We start from the raw sequence: 20,912 nt of genomic DNA on the forward strand, positions 1-20,912 counted from the left end.
TTTCATTAGGTCAGTTTGACAGGACAAAATATTTTATGTGCCATGTGTGTAATAGTCAGAGAGAAGGTCAAATGAAAAGACAGAAACCGGCAGACAAACTGTCAGTGTGTGTGACCCTTACGTTGCCTCCATGGTTGGGGCAGGAGAGCAGTTGGCCTGTAGCCACAGTGGTGATGTTGTTGAGAGCGGCGGCCTCCTGGCTGCAGCTGTCTGGCGCCCGCTGCAGCACGTCCATCAGGTTGGTGATGAAGAAGTTATTCTGCAATGCCGCCACACCTTTCTCCGGCAGGATCGAGGTCTGGCGGCACACGGGGCACGACAGTGTGAGGCTGTGGACCGGGATGTAGTTTTGCAGGCACCTGGAGGTGCGATGAAAAGGAATAGGAAAGATGAAGGACTCAGCAAAACTGTTTGCTGAGTGATGATAAACAGTAGATATATGTAGTTATTACTGTGAATACAGCAAGATTTAAGATTTTTCTTTAACAGGTAAGTCTCTTGACATGCAGTCTTGTTCTTTTCTATTTACACAGCTGCCTATAAATAAAAACAAAAACATTCAAAACTAACATATATATCTATTCATTGACCTTTAAGGTGGAAATCTTAGATGCCATCTTGTGGTTGAACTATTTACAGCCCAAAAATGATTAACAGAACAAAGTGAGTTACTTTCTCACCAGTTTATCATCTACACCTGTACAGTCTATAGCAGTCAGATACATTAGCGCTGCCAAATCCAATAAATCCTGTCACTGTGACGCACATAATGTTGATCAATGTTTTGATGACACTAAGTCAGAGAGGGTGTTAATTAAAGGCTGGGCTAAGTTTAGAGGTCATAGTTTGTTGTGCTGGATTCTACTATTCTTTCCACTCATGTATGCAAATAGACATGGAACACAAGATTGGAAACACTTATCAAATTAGTGCAACACTACCACCAAACTAAATATTAGAATCTACAAAAAACATTAAAGATTTCACTTATTGTGTAACTTCCTGGTCACAAGTGGCATCTAACATATCTTATGATATATAATCGTGCCATTTAAGATTTTCAGCAGGAAGCTGATAAGATCTCGCCATTGTCATGTTCTTAAATATGATAATTTCATTACATTTTCGATTGTTAAACCCATCCATAAAGGCCTAAATAACCAGGCTCTTCAGGTGCCTAGTGGCCTGGTGGTTCCTCTCACGTTTTCTGGCTCCGTAATGCGGAGTGTCTCTCAATATGCGGAACTCCTTACCCATGAAATTGTTAAAAAGGCATCAGTTATGCGGTCATGAATGATTTGGTGCTTGTCATTCAGTTTTATGGTAATTTTATTGCATAATTTTTTGTAAACTGTGTTTTGTGCTGTCCCACATGTTATTGTTGAGTGTGGGGTGAACACTGCAAACTAGCGTAGGCTATAAAATGACTGTTTGTGGCATTAATTCCTACTATATACTATTAAATTTAAAACAAGCTTCACAAATCTATATACATCATCTGATAAAACAGTAGCCCAGTGTAGATTACATTACATCACTGATGAGTGTATCCATTCCTACACATAGCTTCATGTTGGATGTTGTCAAAAATAAATTCCAGTACTGGAGGCTTTCGACATACGTATAGGTCAGTGCAATAATGTCTTTCTACCATTGAAGGTTTAGTCATGTTACATTTTATGAAACTTAAATTAATGTTTAACCATAAATTATGATCAAATATAGTTTTAGATACTTGCGATCTGACAAATTAAAACCCAGAACACAAAAGACATGCAAAAAAAAAAAAAGTGTGATCTGTTCACATCCAGAGACGGAAAATGTGAAACATTCAACTAGTATCCTCCTATAACTACAAGCTAATTTTCTGGTTCCAAACACATGTAAGGAAGAAATAATTATACTAAAAGAGAAGACAACTGTTTTGTTTTAAACGTAATGGTTTAATGACTCTCCAGAAACAACCAGAGCAAAGGGACGGACAGGCACAGACCACAGTTTCCCTTTTGTGTCAGAAACAAAGGCTAGTTGTTGAGAGAGGATGGCACCAACACACAAAAGTCAACAACAGAGATTCAGCACCATCTCATGTGAAAAAAATACTCGAAATGTACAAAAGCAATACAGTACTGATTACAAAATATACAAAGTATTATTTCTGTTTCTCCCACTTAAGGTCATGCACCATCCATTTCTCCCAGAAAACACACAGATCATACATTTGAATTTCTAACTTCACAAATTGCGTTTGCCTAATGAAATAAAATCTTCATTTGCACACACAAACACCAATGTCCAGTATATACAATGTACATGATTAAAACATACAACCCCTTCATAAATATATTATGCCAACTCCACTCACCTCTCACAGAAGGTGTGTAAGCAGGGCAGAACTTTGGGGTTTTCGTAGCGGTCCAGACATATGCTGCAGATCAAGAACTGCTTGTCAATCTGGCGGACCACAGGACTGGGAATAGTGGAGCCTTCACTGGCCATCCTAAAACTCTGACATAGGAGTCCCTCTTCCTCTTACCCTGCACCCTGCAGAGCGAAACAGACGGAGGACGAGACAAGTGAGGACACAGCGAAGAGACAGCGCATATGATAAAACACACAGGGAGGACCCAAAGAGACGCCTAGAACACTGTGGGTTGTGAAGATCAAAGTTTAAAGCAAAATGCCTTCTTCCTTCCATCCCCTCACTGAGAGAGGAAACGGCAAACAGACACACCAATCAGCGCCTGTGGCAACAGGCTTCAACTCAAACCTATAAACACAGAAGTGTTAAGGTTACAAACATACAACACATCCCCTCAATCAGCAGGTCACCAAAATAAAACAAATGCTAGATGTATTTGCTTTTGGTCGGCGGAATAAACCTATTTAAACATAATGACTTTTTCTTTCATTGAGTCAGTGGACCTAACAGCCTGGGAACAGATACAACATCTGAGATGTTGTGAAGAGGGTGAGAGGTCAAACTCAGGTCATGGCTTCAACATCAAATGTTCACAAGAGCGCCAACTAACTGAGGATCAAAACATTTACAGTATTGTGGGTGCACGTTATTAACCTCTAGCTCTTATTCTAAACAGAGAATGGAAGTCTATTTTTGACCTCAGTTTACAAAATAATCTTTATAACAACTGTTATGGAGCTTTTGCTCAAATCACATAAATAATTTTTTCCTAATTGTCACTGAAATGTATGTGTTCAAATTTTCATTCCTCTGAGAACGTGAAGGACTCCCATCTCAGCTTAAAATTCAGACGGAAGCTATGACTGTCCAATGTATTCATAGAGCTCTTTCGACAGAGAATGCAGTAGAACAGTTATTCCCAACCCATTCAGCTCATGACCCCCAAAAATGCGGTCTACATGTGACCTCGTCACTATAGCTGTATTAAAAGAGCTGGATTTGGTGCCTAGGCTGGATTATCAACCAGGGAAAGCAGGAAACTACCACAGGGTCCCAGACCCCCACGGGCACCAAAAGCCTCAGAGTCATGATGCGTTGATTTATTTTCGGTAAGTCATTGAATTGCATACTGAGGAAGTTTAATCCAGGCCATGACGAAAGAGTGATGTTCCCTTCTCAGATCATTTAGAATAGTGTTTTAGAAAGGATTCACTGATGAACACTGATGCCACCTGTACTGACCTTATTAAGTGGATCGGGCATCTGCCAGATGTGACTGACCTACATTAAAGACTGATCCATGTTGAAAGAGTTTCATTGTAAATTTCATTATAAAATCCAGAGTTTCAGCCATGACTGGCTACTACAGCAATCTTTGGCCTCATGTTACCTCACATTTTAAAAAAGTAGCTCAGTTAAGTATATGCAGATTTGAAATTCGGGAAAAATAGAGCACTGGCCTGTATCAGTATTCAGTTTTAACAGATACCCTTGAGGTATCAGAATTTGTATTGGGTGAGAAAAATCAGTGCACTGCTAGCTGTTAGAGTCCTAAAGAGGTAAAACTATCCTACGTGATCAAAGAAAATTCTGAGAAAATAAACATATTTATCTTGCAACCCCTCTGGGGCTCTGAAGTCTGTGTTGAGAACCACTGCAGTATAAGCTAGTCAGACTGGAGCTTGAATATGTGCTGTGTCTATGGTTGGTTGTCATAAAAAGCACTTTGACTCATAAATATTTGATTATAAAATGAAAGCAAGGCACTCTGTGTTCAGCACACGGTGAGAGACAGAACCTACAAAAATAAACACTTTAATACCAATATTTACAATATTTACACAGATTCTTCATAATTGTGGAGAAGTGTAAACTTTATCGACATCCTTTATTTTCATGTCTGACTTTTCGGTAACATTATCTCACAGCTAACTTAAGACACAGAAATTGTGTCAGGGCTTTTATTGTCTCTTCACATTCAAGACAGGCACAGAAACAGGCCACCTCTGCTGCCGAGAGGAAACCCTGTGGGACCGTATTGTACGGTGCATGCTCTCTTTCTCCTCCTCTCTTCTATTTTCTCTTAAATCTATCTCTCTGTTACACATTGCTCCTACTCTCTGAAAAGCAGATCCTGTCACCCCAATGTGGTGATTCGGTCAGCCTGAAAATGGAGAGTGGTGGATGTGATTACTGTCTCAATGAAGGTGTCATGCTGTCAGTGGGTTATTATTAAATTGTCTAATATGCTTCATGGCTGGTGTGTAATATGTTTCCTGTAAGCTGCCAAATAGTTACGTGTTGAGCAGGTCAGGTACAGCAAGTACCTGTAGAAGCAGATGACTTCAACAAAACCTCAAGGTGTTCACAATCTAGTGTAACATTTAACCAGCCCAGAAGTTAAAACCATCTTTATAGGCCATATTCTTTATTCATAAATGTTTATCCATATCTAAAAGGAAGAAACCATTTTTCATCTCTGATGTTTGGATGGCAATATAAATGCCAGCACAGCTATGCACAAACACAAAAGCTCAGCTCTTAGGCTGAATGTTAATGACTTACCAGCTCCACTGACCAGATTAAGCAGAGGAACAGAACATCAAACATGATGGCACTGATTATAAAATGAAGACTCCTAAATCCTGCAGACAGCCACAACAGGACAACAGAAGCAGTCCTGTGCTGACAGTGCACAAGGTTGCAGCAGCCACACAACGCTCCACTCTTACATAATCATATCTGCACCAGCTAAGCGGAATAATTCCTGCTGGATAGAGCAGTCTACTACGCAGTGGAGGGTACACATGAAAAAAATAATATTATTGGGGGAATTTATACTTACTTCAGTAGATTTAAAAAGGTAAAATTCCTTTGATTGACTCCAAGAGAAACTACTTATGAGCATTAAAGAACACCGGCTGTTCCAAAAGGTTCAGTATTTGGCTCATAACATCATCATCATCATTATGATGAAAAGGAAGACTTACAGTGCTGCATCTATGGGTTGATCAACAGGCGTCATCCACTCCAGCACACAGACCGAAACATTGACTCCTTGTGTGTGAAACAGGCAGAATTTGTTGCACTAAAATCCATCCAATATTGCCTTCAAGTCCTGTCAGCTCTCACAAGAGATGATTCTTCCCTCCAGGTAGCAGCGGCGAGCCAAACAGGAGACGAGAGGATGTGTGTGAGCGAGGCAGCTCCTCCGTGTGTTTATGGGTGTGCACACACACGTGAGTGAAGTTGAGGAAGGGCGATTTAGCCAGATTGTGCTTCAGTTTTTACATCATCCCTTTCCCCTCCCTCTCTCTTTTTTTTTAAACTCTCCCCCACCACTTCCTTTCCTCCAATCACTTGCATTCTTAGCTCGGCAACTCTCATCCATTCATCTCCCTCCTACCTCCTACCTCCCCCCCCCCCCTCTCTCTCTCTGTCTGAAGTAAATGCTGTCTCACTGCAGTGCAGCGAGCATGTGCAGCATCAGGAGTATGTGAGCGACTGCTGATGGCTGGTGATCTAACAAATGGGGGGAAAAGGGCAGCAGTTATGGGTCCCTTCCACGGCCTACAGAGTTAAAGGGATGTCTTCTGAGCATGTGTGTGTATGTGAGGGTGTTGCAGTGTTGCTGACTCACTGTATATGCAGAGAGAAAGAGCAAAACAAAAAAGGTAAGGGAGAAAGTCAGATGCTAAATATTCAGAAAGGGATTGAAGATTCACACACTCTCACTCACACAAACACACACACACACACACACACACACGTCACTGTGATGTATGACATACCACGAGTAGGTCACTTCTTAATATAGTATGTTGTTATTCCCCCATAGCCTCTTGATACAACCCTGAGGTGAAACTTATATTAGATGAAGATGAAGGCCTCTGAGGGGACCTGTAGCGGTGACATGTGATTTCAAAAAGGGGGGGGGGGGGGGGCTTTAACCTTCAGACTTCAGTAAAAGATTGACCTCACTGACCTAATACTGTATAATGTTTGCATCTTGCCAGCACACTATGTACTGTATGCACAAGGAAGGGAGGAGAAAGAAGAGATGCGTGTGTTTGGTCAACAAAATGATAGGGCTCTACATGACAATCAGTTATGTCTGTCACTTGTTTTTAGCGTGGTTCCACACCTCTGAATTGCTGCCCGCATCTTCAATTTGTTCAGTGTTTGAAAAAAGGTCTGGTGTTATGCTCATTCACAGCTGGTTCCACTGGTTGGATAAAAAGTAAACCAATATTTTTTACATCTTAGAAGGTCATGACTAAGAATGGGAACAATATTGTCTGTCATGCATAGAATCAGGGTTGTGAAATGGCTGAGATCAACCAAGTTGTTGTTAGTGCAGATACAGAAATAACTCTCGAACCAACATATTTCTTTGATCATTGTAAAAAAAAACTGCTTCTGGCAACAGCTACACCACAGCTTCTGTGTCAACTGAAACTGACATCAGCAGGATGAACACATAACTCGCCACTGATTGAAAAGGGCAAAATAAGACAAAATAATGTACCCAACAAATTATTATTATAACACAAACACAATGTCAGGCTGAATGAATGACGTGAAACCGAACTGCAATTCAGTACATTTAAATTATCTTCATTGTTTGCATCAAGTATCTTATTTGCATGAACAAACAGATCATGTAAGAATGTTTAAAAAAAACAAAAAACATTTACCCTTGATGGGACGAATAGAAATCTATTAAAGACATACATGATTTCAATAGATAGAAAAAAATACAAATGAAAAGTTCCTTTTACGCTTGGAAATGTCTTCAAATAATATCATGCATACCAAGTCAGAATCAAAATTGGTCTACTTGAGGAAAAACTAACACAAACATTGTGAAGGGGATTTCCCTGTTCTTCTTTATTTCCTTCATCACTAACAGAGAAACACCAAACAATGTTGGTTTGACATCAATCTTAATCTTGCCATTTTAAAATAATTTGACCATATTTCCACAAGACTTATATGGTTTCTGAGCCTTGGATTTGTTGCTTGATTTGAATGATCTTTTCCTTTCATATGCTTAGAAATTGCTGTTCCCCATCTACCAGCAAATAACTGAAAAATAGCAGAGTGAAGTTCTTAAAGTCTTTCGTAGCATTTCTACCTTTCCATTTCAAAATAAACACGGAGTTGATCTTGCCACATTTCATTATGCCTGGCAGCTCCAAGGCTGTTCCAGTGATCTCATCTCAGCCTCTGCCAAACTCTGAGTCAGTAGGATGAGTGGGACACAGAACTAAGGGAAACTGAACTAATCAATCAGTTTCCAAAGCATCAACTTGGATTCAATACTCTAAAAGGATAAGACTGAAAGCAGAGAGACAATCAGAAAAACATAGAATATTAAACAGCCTTGAGCTTTGAAGGTACCCTTACAAACGAAAAACAAAAGCATTGCTCCAATGTTCCATAGACCTTCATGAGACTTTCATGAGTGGTTATAAAAGCTGACATCAATTTAGATAATGCAAACTTTGTTCATACAATCACATCCTTACAGCCACCAGCTTCTATGACAGACAACAGACTTCTTCATCACTTTGCTTCTGGTTAGTTAAAGACCGAATGTAAACTGAAGTCAAAACACAGGACTGGAACCTTCTGTGACTTCCAAATTGACAGACAGGTCTTTTTATGCAAACACTAGTAACAACTTAATCAAAGTTATAAGTGTTTTCTGATGTTACTACAGGTTTTATGACGACAACAACAGTGTTCATAAGCAGGAAAAGAGGGCCTTTATTTTCAGTCATGAAACATAAACCGCTGATTTCTTGTCTGCCAGTCAAACTCTTCTCTTATGTTTGAAAATATATACTTAAACATGACTAACAGTCTTCAGCATGCTAGCACCTCTTTGAGGCTGTACTAGCTAAATATCAACATCAGCATGCTAACCATTACAACACATCAGGTATAATGTTAACCGTGTTCACCATTTTTGTTTAGCATGTTTACATGCAAACTATTTAAAAAAGAATTAAATCTTGTATTTGTGATCTGTTGACTCGTCACCTAGCACCATCATCAAGTTGTTACAGTTTGTCCTGAGGGGGACATGAACGTTTGTGCCACATTTCATGACAATCAATCCAATAGCGGTAGAGACAAAACCACAAAAGTATGCTGGGCGAAAAGTCAGGGGCTCGCTAAAGTCATTAGGATTCATCCTCTGGGAAGCATAACTGTTTGAACAAAATTTCAAGGCAGTCCATCCAGTAGCTGTTGAGATATTTTAGTCAGGACTAAAGTAGTGGATCAACCAACAGACAGATCGACATTGGCACTGCTAGAGCCACGCCGCTAGCATTACTAATAAGCGTTGGGGTTTTAAATCCCTTTCAGAGAGGCCAGCAGGCATTACATCACTGGAAGGCCTGTATGAAAGCAATATAAAAGTAAAGACACTGATAGCTCAGGGGCACAAGCAAATGAACACACAACTTCACACATTGACAAGTAAACATGTCACTTATCCTGTTTTTGTTGCTTCACTATTCACACCCACGTCATCACCCCTTTTAATGATGTAGGTGTGAATAATAATGCATTAAGTCACTTCAATGGCTACTGTAAAGCAAAGCTGGAGCCTAATAGAAAAAACAACATCGGCTGCTCCTTCACACCATCCTCCAATAAAGAAAACACAACTTTAACCAATGTTAAACTTTAACTGTTGTATGTAGAGAATCTAGGGCATGTTGTAATATGAATCTGGCTCATTTTCACTCACCCGTATGAAGAGGAAACTGTTTTCAAACATTTCTTTTAGGTTTACATCGTGGCTGCAGTGGCTTGTATGTTACTCTGGGTCTCCCTCTGGTGTCCATCCTACAGCTCTTTCCAGAGCACTGACCTCAGCTGTTTTACACATCTCTCCTTTTCTAAACACACAAAATGCCATGTCACCCTGCACAATAATGACCCTGCTCAGTCAGAACGACCGCTTTCAAAATGTAAACAACCTGGCTGAAGACAAACTGCTGGATTTGTACAGGGAGAGGAACTACCCCTTGTGTTACGTACATATGTTCATTCACAGACTAAGGTGTTTCTATTTAACAGCACTGATGGAGACCGACTGGTTTGTCTCACTTCACCTGCACATTATTTAAGTTTTATAATGTTTTAAGATGTAAAACTCATTAGTTTGTCAGGTCAGAAGTCCAAGAGTCCAGTCACATGCGGGTTCACATGCTGGTGTCAACTGAGCGTAGTCACAGAACAGTTTATGGCTGCTTGTTTTATGCACAGCCACTTTATTTCACATCAGCAATTTGAAGTCAGATTTTATTTTCGTGAGTGACTTTTTAATTGTTTTGATTGCACATTTATAGCTATCGTTATGTTCCACTCACCTTAGCAGAGTAACTAATATTTTGTTCTCCTTTTAAGATAAGTAAACTAAAACTCTAAAAGAGATGTAATATTTTCATATTGAAGAGTTCGAATGAATTAAAAACTAGGTAACTATATTTGTCATGTTAGCTGCAATCTATGGAACCTGTCTTGCATCTCTGATGATGAACAGCTCATCCAATTATAAACTTCTACCTGGCAAAGTTAAGCTTTACAGATTTCCTTTAAAGCCACATTAAGAAAAATCGCAGGAGATTCGCAGTAACTTTGTCTTAACCATGTGATTGTATGGCTGCAGAATTCACACTCATTAATGAACTGTAGATAATCAGTAATGCATGACTAAGGGTCAAAGCACTGCAGCAGGCTCTTAGGCACAGTTGAGGCTGATGATAATGTCATTAGTTTTGAAGTTATTTGATCATAAACTGAAGTATTGGACAACGCCGTCTGGACCAACATTTCAGTCTGGTGGACTGACCAACACAATGACACTGCCATCCTTAGGGCCACATCGCTAGCACGGCTGAAGACTACAGTTTGGGGCTTTAGGGGAAGTAGTGTGCTGTTTTGCCCTACTTCTAGTCTTTGTGCTAAGCTAAGCTAACAGCTTACTCTTACTCGAGCTCCATACTTAACGCACAGCATGAGCGTGCATTCAGTGTTCTCATCCAACGGTCTTATTGTCCGTCCACATTTTACAGGATTCGTTAAAAGTCTGTACTGTCTCAATAAATAAGGGAACTCATTGCATCACTTGGCTGTAAATCTGATAATCAGAGAGAACAGCTCTCACATATTCATTAGACCTAAATTACCATAATCAGGAGTGGACAACATGGACTAAATACTACTACTATTTTAGAGTCACCACTATTGACTGTGTTTACTCTAAAGACATTAAAACTCCGCTCTGTTTGCTTATCCAAAAACTTTGTCCATGATGAATTTGCACATCTTTTCTCCTACTCTACTTATCTGTTGAATCTGTGAAAAACAAAACGTCAACAACTTTGCACACTTAAGAGTACAATTACTCTGTGTATCCGAGTGTTTTTCTTATTATATTTATGGAGGATGCTAGGTTTTTTTTCCCCTTATACTCTTTGAGTTCATTAAATTTATTTGTTGTGTTTTCTATATAGCGTTGATACAGTATGTATATTTTAGTGCATTTAGTTCATGACCTGCTGCTACAACATTATGTCCATGGTAAACGTGTTAATCACACCACTTCAGCAGTGTTGCAACCGTTTCATACCAATATACTTAATTCTGGGACTACCGTACTCCAGGTACTATAATTGTTTAGCAGCAGCTCCAGGAAGTTGCCCAAAAAAAATGACTTAAACCAAACCTTTATGTAACGCTACAGTATGTTATACTGCTTTCCAGCTTTTAATTTCAGTGTATCAGGGGCTTCACATGCTTTCAGTGCTGGAGAGGGAGACATAAAGCCCCACCCCTAAATTATAAGAACACTCTCATGCTAATCTAAAGAATCCACAGGGGACAGGATGATGAGAGATTACAAGGGCAGAGCACGCCTTCAGCCTGAACATCCCGTCGCTCAAATCCACCTCCACTCGACTCCCCCTCTGAAAAGTCTGAATGACTTAAAGCATCTTTGAAAACCACAGAAGAAGGGGTACAAGTCAGTGAGGTTTTAAACCTCAAAAGTAACAAGATTGTAGGAAATTTGTTAGTACTATTTTAAGGGTACTTTTGAGTGAGTAAGGAAACCCCGTGTCAGTGCATCAGTGCTGTGCTACACATCTGCTAACCGCACAGTCTGGTGAAACGAGATAAGACAATGCTCTGTCTGGGTGTCATGTGTGTTTACTACTGACCTCAAGTTAAGGCCTACAGATGTTCTAGCTTGGGCCATTGGAAACTGTCCATGCTGCACAGCTGTCAACCAGAATTAACGAAGCTAAAACATTGTGGCTCAGTGTCAAATGCATCAATAGAAAATGTTTATTTATTTATTTTTATTAAGCTAATGAATTAAATTATTCCTGTTTTTTGGCACTTAAAAGTCATACAAACAGAGAAAGTCACAATAGGTATAAAATCAATTTAGAGCTTGTACAGATTGCTAATTTGAAAAAAAAAAAAAGTGTATAATGCGGTCTGTTGCATTATATTGTCCTGCAAAAATAGTATTTTGTAGGTTAACCTCCCTTGTTTTGAAATTCAAAAGTTAGTGGCTCTATATTTTGGTAAATATAATATAATATAATACACTTATTTGTTTTCTGGCAGATTGTTAGATCAGAAGATTGATACCACTCACTAATCTGTTAATCATAAGGCTACAGCCAGCAGCTGTTTAGCTTAGCAGAAACATCTGAAACAGGGGAAAACAACAAGCTTGGCTGTGTCCGAAGGCAACATATGTGCCTTCCAGAAGCATGGTAACAAATTCACTAAACATAAACCATGCTATTGCTTGTTTATTTAATTGTTAGGAGAACAAAAAAAGGGTAAAAAAAAAATAAACAACAACACTCATCTATGTCTCCTCCAGAAAAAATATAGGCATATTAGCAGTTGTTTGGCCTGGCGGAGTGAGACGGGAAGTGACGTATCGTTGTTTGTTGTCAGAGGTCTGTTTTCTAACTTTTTGGCAGTCATTAAAGTGGCAGTGAAAAAGCTGTCCCTGTGATTTGTACTTATACCCACGCCTGAAAATAGCTGTAATGCATAAAACTAGTTAAAAGTAAAAGTTGCAACCAACGTCACAATATGACAACAATGGTAATTCTTACTGACTAGTGAGATTAAAGATTCTGCTGGATGTCATATTTCATCACACCAGCAGCTGACATGCAGCCTGCTGTTGAATTGTTGTTTGTTCTCTCTGGATTTAATCCTGCAGCTTTCCCACACTCATGAACAACAGACTGAAAAACTCTTGATAATATGTGATGGATCAAATAAGTGTCTTTTAACCTAATCAAGGGTCTAAAGATAGAGGGTGACATATGTTGTACAGATTGTAAAGCCCTAGGAAACAAACTTTGGGTTATATAATAAACTTTGACTTTTTCTCAGTGCACAAAAAACAGATGTACAGTAGTGCACCTGCTTGGTATGAAGACAGATGAGCTGAAGCCACAGAGCATGAAAAAAAAAACAGGAAAAGGAAATGAGAGAAAAGCAAATATTTTCTTGTGAGCATGCACAACAGTACATGTACCTCCATAGAAAAAAAAAACACACATCTGCTGAGAGTAAACAATATGTATTTCGCCATGTGAACACCTGAGAGCATGTGAACTGTACCTGGAACCTGTATTTCTAGTAGTAGCTCACAAGACCTCCTGGGTAATCACTTGGAATTACAGAGGCATCTTTTAGTAATAATCATTTCCTGTTACAGAAGGCAGGCTGAAACACAAAACAGTTTACTCTGCATAGCGACTTTCTCAAAACAACATTGGTATAGTTCCTTTTTCCCCTTTAGTCATAAATCTTCCCTTTTTCCCCTATTCTTATGTCATTTTTCCATGTATTACTCACTCTTTCCAATCCTCTCCATCTTTAAATCCCAAACATGCCACTTACTTCAACTCCATAGCTCCTCGTCTCTCCTCTCCTCTCTCTTCTCTGGGGTGAAAACAAACACGGCTCTCTGTCACCTAATCCTTCTCATCTCTGATATACTGTAGTGTGCACAGTGGGCAGAGAGGGGAGCGCACGTGAGAGGCCAGAGCTGTTACAATAATCCAAACAGACTGACAGGGAGCCACTGGGAGAGCGGAGACGTAGGGGGGGAGGGCCTGACGGTGGTGTAGAGGGAGGGCATGGACCAATCAGAGGGTTTGGTGAGGCTGCGGGAGGTTGGGCATAATGCTTGTGCTGCTCTTTAACCCCAGTAAGGGCGTAAGTCCTAGAGGCATGACTAGCATGGAGGAGAAACAGATAAGGAGTGACAGAGGAAAAAGATGAAGGAAGAGAAAGCAAAACCAAACATTTCCTACAGGAGTTATTTCATTATTTCAAGCACTGCCCCTGCTACAATAGACATAGCATGTTATGTATTGCATGTGCTGTTTTATCCTTTTTTGGTGGATAAAGTTGAACCCTGATTCCATGTGCTTTAGTTTCTCTCCATTTCCAAGAAAGGCCCCAAGTGTATGTGAGCTCTGCTTTTCCCCTTTTGCAAGCTGGAATGACATCATCTTTTAACAAAAGGACAAAGTCCAAACTGACAAAACTAAAACATTTGCCCCTAAAGAGTTGAACATTTATATAAGAGTGAAGTTTTTTCCATTACCATTCTTGAGAATCATTGATATAAGAGCTCAAGAGTAACAGCTGGTCTAAGCCACAGTAATTGAAACAAGATGGTCCAGAGGTGGTGACAGAAAGCCACAATAACTATAACAATGCTCAGAATAATGACGCCATTGCCGTCAGATACAGAACATGATAGTTTTAAGGGTGAAACTGCAGTTATTCACCAGCTAAACAAGTAAGTTACTATCTGTCCAGTTTGCCCTCAGGGGACTTGGTGCACTGAAGCAAAGCTAGTAAACAAGAGAGATAATGAAACAGAACCAAAGAAAAAAAACTCAGGAGAATGCTTCTCCCACATATCACTGGCATAAACAAAACACACCTACTCATTGATATGTGTCCTAGTAAACAAAGACCAAGTTTGAGAAACTCTTCCATTTTCAAGATTTGCAGTAGTTTTTTGTTTTGTTAATGCTCAATACTACTGTTGATATAATACCCGAGTTTGAGTACTGACACCAAAACCCTTTGTTTTTTAACACTTTAATCTGAGAAATATGAACATGCCAGTCCACCGTTTTGGTCCAGACTGAAATTTCTCAACATCTATTAGATGGACTAACACAAAATTCTGTACAGACTTTGTTTTTTCCGGCCAACTGTTTAAGCACCACCAAGAGGTTAACATTTGTGTTTTTATAGACATGTCTTGACATGAAATGAAATTTGATATAGACATTCATGTTTGCCTCTAGGATGTATTTAGAAAGTTTTCGTGATCCCCAAATTTATCCAGTGTTAAATGTTGTCCTAAATGCAGCCGTGCAAGAACTGTAGAAAAAAAAAAAAGAAAAAAAAAAAAAAGAAAAAAAAAAATGTTGTTGACCTTGGAAAAAGCAGTTGAGCAAACAATCTCAACCCAAGGTCCATTTGATAGTTGGTATGGTGATATTTGTTGAGTACTCTAAAGACATCTAAAAGTGAAAAAAAGGAGGAGAAAGCAGTCCTTAAAGTGCTTAGTGTTGAACATCTACATAAACGGTTTGCTCATGAAGATGATGTGAAATGATCAAAATCTCAAAAACAGCTACAAAATAGACCTTGTGGTGAGACCGTTTTCTTAACTGGCAAAATGTTTATTAAACCCCATCAACTATTGAATTAGAGAATAAGACTACAAATCTGAGCTGACATTTGATACCAGCTCACCATACTTTATTGGTCAGTCTCAAATGTATTTACAATAGAGTTTATATTAATCTCTAGTTACAAATTTTTTGTAGTTGTTAGTGCCACTATCCCAAAACACAATCCTGAGCATCCTGTTCTGATACCAGGAGGGCAGCCTTCCCCTCATTGTTACCACATTTTTCATACTTCCATTTTGGCAGGGAAATACTGGTGGTTCCACAACAAAATCACTCATGCTGTCATTTCAAACTCACACTCTTCTAGAGAGTTCCCTATTTCTTGAAAGCTTTAATCTTATTGGCAGGCCACAAAAAATGTTTGTAGTAATTATCCAAATGCATCCGTTTCCCCCCTGTACATCCACTCCCACTTAACTGGATTACTTGCAGCAGAGAAAATGACTCTGTATGGAAACACGACTACTATTATTCGATTGTTTTTTCACTTAGCTTTATACGATGCGACTGTCATTTATATAACCAGCCATACGCCAACAATATACTGTAAGTACAATTTACAACACAACTATGAACCAAACTAATAATGTCACTTTGATCCTTGAAAGCATATAAATGGACATGAACGGATGGTCAAAATATATAATAAAACACATGTGAAAAGTAACTAAGTAGACTAAGAAATATTTGAAGACATGTTAATTTGTTTCTGCAGTGTGATCCTGAGGTTTTATGCTAAAACTAACAAACCAGTTGCTGGTTGCTAAGTACCAGTTTGAGGGTCTATGTCAAAAGATAATTAAAAGGGCATCCAGTGATAAACTACAGCACACTGTGTAGAAAGTGACACACTGGATAAGAAGAGGTGTAAAAAATAAAAAAAATACCCAAACAAAGTCAGTTTGTTGGGGTTATTTTGACTCTTGCTTCTGTTGTTCCCTTCAGCAAAGAAACACAGACAACTTGCTTGACTTAGATGCAAAAGAGCAGACAGCGAGGAAACAGAATAATCTGTAATGCAAACAGTGAATGACAAAGAGAGGTGAGCGTGGACACAAACACACTATGCACACAATTGCTGGGTCCTGTGAACTACCTCTCTTTTTTTTTTTTCCTTCCTCTTCATCACTTTCAAATAAGAGCAATTAGCTGAATCAAGTCATCAAAATAGGGACAGATTTATGGATTTATGAACCACTGTGCTATATGCTACGCTAACAGATTGGAATCGCTTGTCCTTACACTGGTGACTGGGTGCGTTTTATGAAGCATCATCAGTCCATTTTTGTGCTTATGGTGATTATTTAGAGGAGTCATGTTCCTTTTGTGCAACGCTGATATCCCCTGCTGGCTGGAGCACAACACGCACGTTACATTATGACTGCTCGCTTGAGAATGCAGAGCAGAGAGGGAGGATTGTTGCTACAGGAAAAGGAAGTCTGAAGGTTCTTGCAACTTAAAGCCGATTTATCACAACTCATGATCCTAGCCTCAATTCCAGACATTATAAAGCTGGATTTTATATTGCATGTTCCCATGTGTTTAAATAAATAGTCAGTTAATCAATTAGTTGATTTGTTTTAACAATCTTGATATTATAAATAGTTTAAAGCTTCTACGAAGTCACGGTTCACTCACACAGGTGTTATTCCTGAATCAACCAGGATACATTGTATAGACTGTTTGATTGACAGTTTCCTGACTCTCTCTACATGGTGTTTGAGGACATATAATTCCCTTCGTAGCTGTGCTCAACATCAACCTAAGTAGATGTCTAACCAGCCAGAATAACTGAAAACACCTGTGAAGCTGTGCAGGACCTTTACGTTAACAAGCAGAAATGCCAAACATTCGCTGCTTAAATGTTAGGATTCGCTTGTTATGTTATGATACGTCTCTGGGATGATGGGCATTTCCACCCTGAAAGTTTGCTTTTTCTCCAAGAGTATGATGAGAAGATCAATACCACTCCCCTGTATGTGCGATACGGAGCTGAAGCCAGGAGATGGTTAGCTTAGCTTAGCTTAGCATAAATTCTGGAAATGGTCAAGTACCTATCCTGTCTGTCTACAGCATGCAGAAATACAGCTATCATCACCTCTACAGCGCACTGAGAACAAGTTGTTTCTCATTTGAATTAATACATCCCAAAACAGTAATGTGGAAACATAGCCTACATTTCTGGTTTCGGGGGAGTTCCATGCTTAAACTATTTCTTGAGGAATCAGTTTGTCTGTCTGCACCTCAGCTGGTTGTCCGGATGTAGCTCCCCCTAAAACCACACATTGATGTATTTAGATTAAATAACAATTTCAAACTATTCCTTTGAACAAATAGTGGATTAACACATGTGCAGCTATATCATTACATACCTGATGGTAGGCATACCTACTAAGGTAACAGCTGAAAATAGCTGTTAAAATAAAGACCAAAAATAAAACAAAGAAATCAACCATAAAATTATTAATAAGAATTTTTGGCCTACCCGATTGGCATTCTGCCGTTTTTAAATCAGACAGCTTGTGCAGCATCCACCGATTAAACAGCAGTCTTAGAGTTAGATTGCCCCGCCCTGAAGTGCCTGTTGTTACGACCCTTAACACAGCAACACACCGATTTCTCCAGATCCGAGACACTCAGCTACTACTTGTTTAAAAGTCACTGAGCTGGCTGATGTCCAATGCTAATCAATTAGCCTTAATCAGACAGACGTCGCTGTCAAGCCCCAGCAGAGGTCGCAGCATTGAGCCCATTGATCCAGGGAGGTTAAAATGTCACAGAGTAACAGTTCAGCCTACAGGGCCTTCAGTCAACGTACAAGCTGTAGAAAATCATCAATAAACCCACCAGTTGACATGTAATGGAAAAAGATGACCGTCTTTATCTGGATAATCAAATGCTCATGGTCACATACTCAAACTTTTTTTTCTAAAACATTTTTTTTTAATTCCCCTAAAGAAGCCATGTTTCTCAAATGTTGTCTAAACAAAAGCAGCCATACAAAATCGTGAAAAAAAATGACCATTTAAATCCGAATGCAGACAGTATAAATCTGAGTCTATCCCCTACAATTTACCCAATGCTCCAATTCTGTCTGTAGCAAGAAAAAGTATTGAGGTTTAATACCACCACTATCTAACCTTTGTTAAGCTTGTAATGTTTTGTATTTGTTGGCAATACATCAGTGAAGTGTTGATTTAACTCTATGATAATTTGTGAGACCACAGTTGATGCTGATGTTAGATTGGACTGGAGTATTAACTAAAAGAATAACAAGACTTTTCATATGTTTATATACAATCGATCGACAACCAGTGTGGAATTACTGTAAAGACACGTAACTGAGCAGCCTCAATGTATGACATGTTAGCGAACTTATGTATGTAACAGTGAGGTTAAGTGCACATTTTGCTTTACTTCAGTGCACTGAGTCATCTTAGTGGCTGGTTTATTTCTTGATTAGCATGAGAATACTCCCACAGTTGCAGCACAGTGCACTGCAGTGGTGGGAGAGTTATGCAGCCTTCACTGCATCACTCTCTACTTCATGTTTCCAGAATCACTTACTGCAGTCAAGCACCTCTAATGTCACAATGACAGCTAAACAGCTGCCATAGAAAAACTACAGGTCCGACATCAAAGGACACTCACTTTTTCACACACACAGAGTGAGGAAAAGAGATGATGTGCTGCTGACACAATGTTATATAAAGAAAATTGATGCAACTGAACATTTATAATGAACAAGTAAAGAATTGTTCCTATCAATTAATGACTGTAACTGAATAATAATCCAGTTTAAAAGATGTCCAACGTGAAATGCCCATGGCAGTTTAGCTGACTCCAAACTTTGCGTCATCTTTGCTATTTAGATGTTTTCACTTTGTCTGTTTAAGTAGAAAGTTAAAGTTCAACATTTTGGGAAATGTGCTTAATCACTTTCTTGCAGAACGTTAGATGACAAGATGCCGCTCTCACATCTGTGCATATAACTAAGGAGCTAGAACTAGTAGTTAATTAGCCTACCTTAGCATAAAGAAGAGGAAACAGCCCAAAAACCGCAAATTGTAATTTTCACATTACTGTTTGTATACAAATTAAACAACTGATATGCAATGTATTAACTGGTGAGCTCTCTTCCTGTCTTTATGCTAAGCTAGCTGGCTGGTAGCTCCAGCTACATCTCTTAGTAGGGTACAACAACTAGCCTGAATCTTTCCAAAGTTCAAAACAAATCTCTAAAGTTCATTAAAAACATTTTCCATCTTGATTTAGTCTATGCAAAAATAATACGTTATCATTTATGGGGAGTTCTGTGTTGTAAGTATTTTTGACCTGGCATACGGACATAAGTGGTATTGACCTTACATCTAACGCTTGCCAAGAAAACTAATGTGTTATTCCCAAAATGTCATGCCCCACTGATGTGGTAAATGGACGTTAATCAACAAGTGACAATACTAAAGATGATTTTTTTGCTAGCCTCAGAGCACTCCTGATCCCAAATAAATCAAATTCATAGACCATTTTTATAGCAGATCTTTTCAACTTGTCATAGAACAAAAAGCACAGGTGTTGCTGCAATGCACCAATTCATTTTTTTATTTAGCATGTGGTTGTGAAGAAGCTCTACTCAACTTTAGTTGCCCTTGAAATACAAAGTACTAAATGTCTCTTCTGTGCAAGAGCAAGAAAACACACAGATTTACACTCTAAATCTGGGAGCTGCAATCAATATTCTGACAGTAAACCTGAAAGTTTATTAATGCTGATGCAGTATGCACGTGAAACTATGAACATACCACCACCAAGTCATGTGTTACAGGAGTCCTGTTTGTGCATCAATAGGCACAGAGGTTCATTCAAGCGTTTACAGATTTAAGATGGAACAGACCTGCTGTTTGCTGTAACGTTAAATGGATTATTGAAGCAGTCCACGCTCATAAATTAACACACCACACAGAACCGCCTGGACACTTCCACTTTATATGATTGGATGCGTAAGTTAATCCAGAAATGTTATCCTGCATTTTAAAGCTTCTTTCATAGAATCAACTGGGACAATGTGCGCTCAGTCATTCAGTCTCTGCTAGTGGTAGTTTTTTCTCAAGAAAGACACGCAAGAAGTTCCGATTCACTCACCTAAATGATGTCTTTTCTGCCGGTGTGAAAACTACAATGACGTATGAGGATATAGCAGGTGACGGTAAAGCTGTGATCCTCGCTGGACTTTTCCCTGTTTAACTGCAGTAGTTTCCCCCCTCTCTCGTCCGCCGTCCTGTCTGCTGCTCTGCATAAAAACACACTACAGCTGAACTGAGAGCCGCTTCTACTCACTTCCACCTCACTTATTAAAGGGATCCGCCGACAATAAAAGGGAAAGTCAACTGCAGCCGGATGCAGTTAGAGCTAATCCAGTCCGGAAAAAAAGGGAAAAAATAAATCTTCATCAATATTACATTCACGTGTAAAAATAGCCCTGGAAGCCATGCATTATTTCTATTTCTCCCTACAGTGGTTACACAGGCTGTTCTGTGTCATGTCATGATGCGCGATGTGCTAAACCTACCTTGTTATCCTACAGCGATATATATTTCTACTATTGAGTAAGTGATATTTAGCCTACAATGCTTTTAATTTACCTTTAACTTAGCCTACATTTTATGTAAACACTTTGTCTTTGTGAAGTACAGGCTATGGGTTTG

The 20,912-nt window shown here is 39.1% G+C and overlaps 1 protein-coding gene across 3 annotated transcripts in view; it reads right to left on the reverse strand.

Moving 5' to 3' along the window:
• The window catches only part of trim2a (tripartite motif containing 2a), a 29,870-nt gene extending 9,338 nt beyond the window's left edge, over positions 1–20,532 (reverse strand). The window contains exons 1-3 of one of the 3 annotated variants that reach the window (XM_046048184.1): positions 20,350–20,532; positions 2,366–2,544; positions 122–359 (exon numbers count right to left, since the gene is read on the reverse strand). In XM_046048184.1, the coding sequence (XP_045904140.1) occupies positions 122–359; positions 2,366–2,499 (372 nt within the window). In that variant the 5' untranslated portion in view covers positions 2,500–2,544; positions 20,350–20,532. Of the gene's footprint in view, positions 1–121; positions 360–2,365; positions 2,545–13,384; positions 13,538–20,349 lie in introns of those variants that run through there. The other 2 variants (XM_046048187.1, XM_046048185.1) reach the window with 2 other exon arrangements.
• Between the last annotated feature and the right edge of the window lie 380 nt (positions 20,533–20,912).

Source organism: Micropterus dolomieu, linkage group LG04, assembly GCF_021292245.1.
Source record: "Micropterus dolomieu isolate WLL.071019.BEF.003 ecotype Adirondacks linkage group LG04, ASM2129224v1, whole genome shotgun sequence".
Lineage (NCBI taxonomy): Eukaryota > Metazoa > Chordata > Actinopteri > Centrarchiformes > Centrarchidae > Micropterus > Micropterus dolomieu.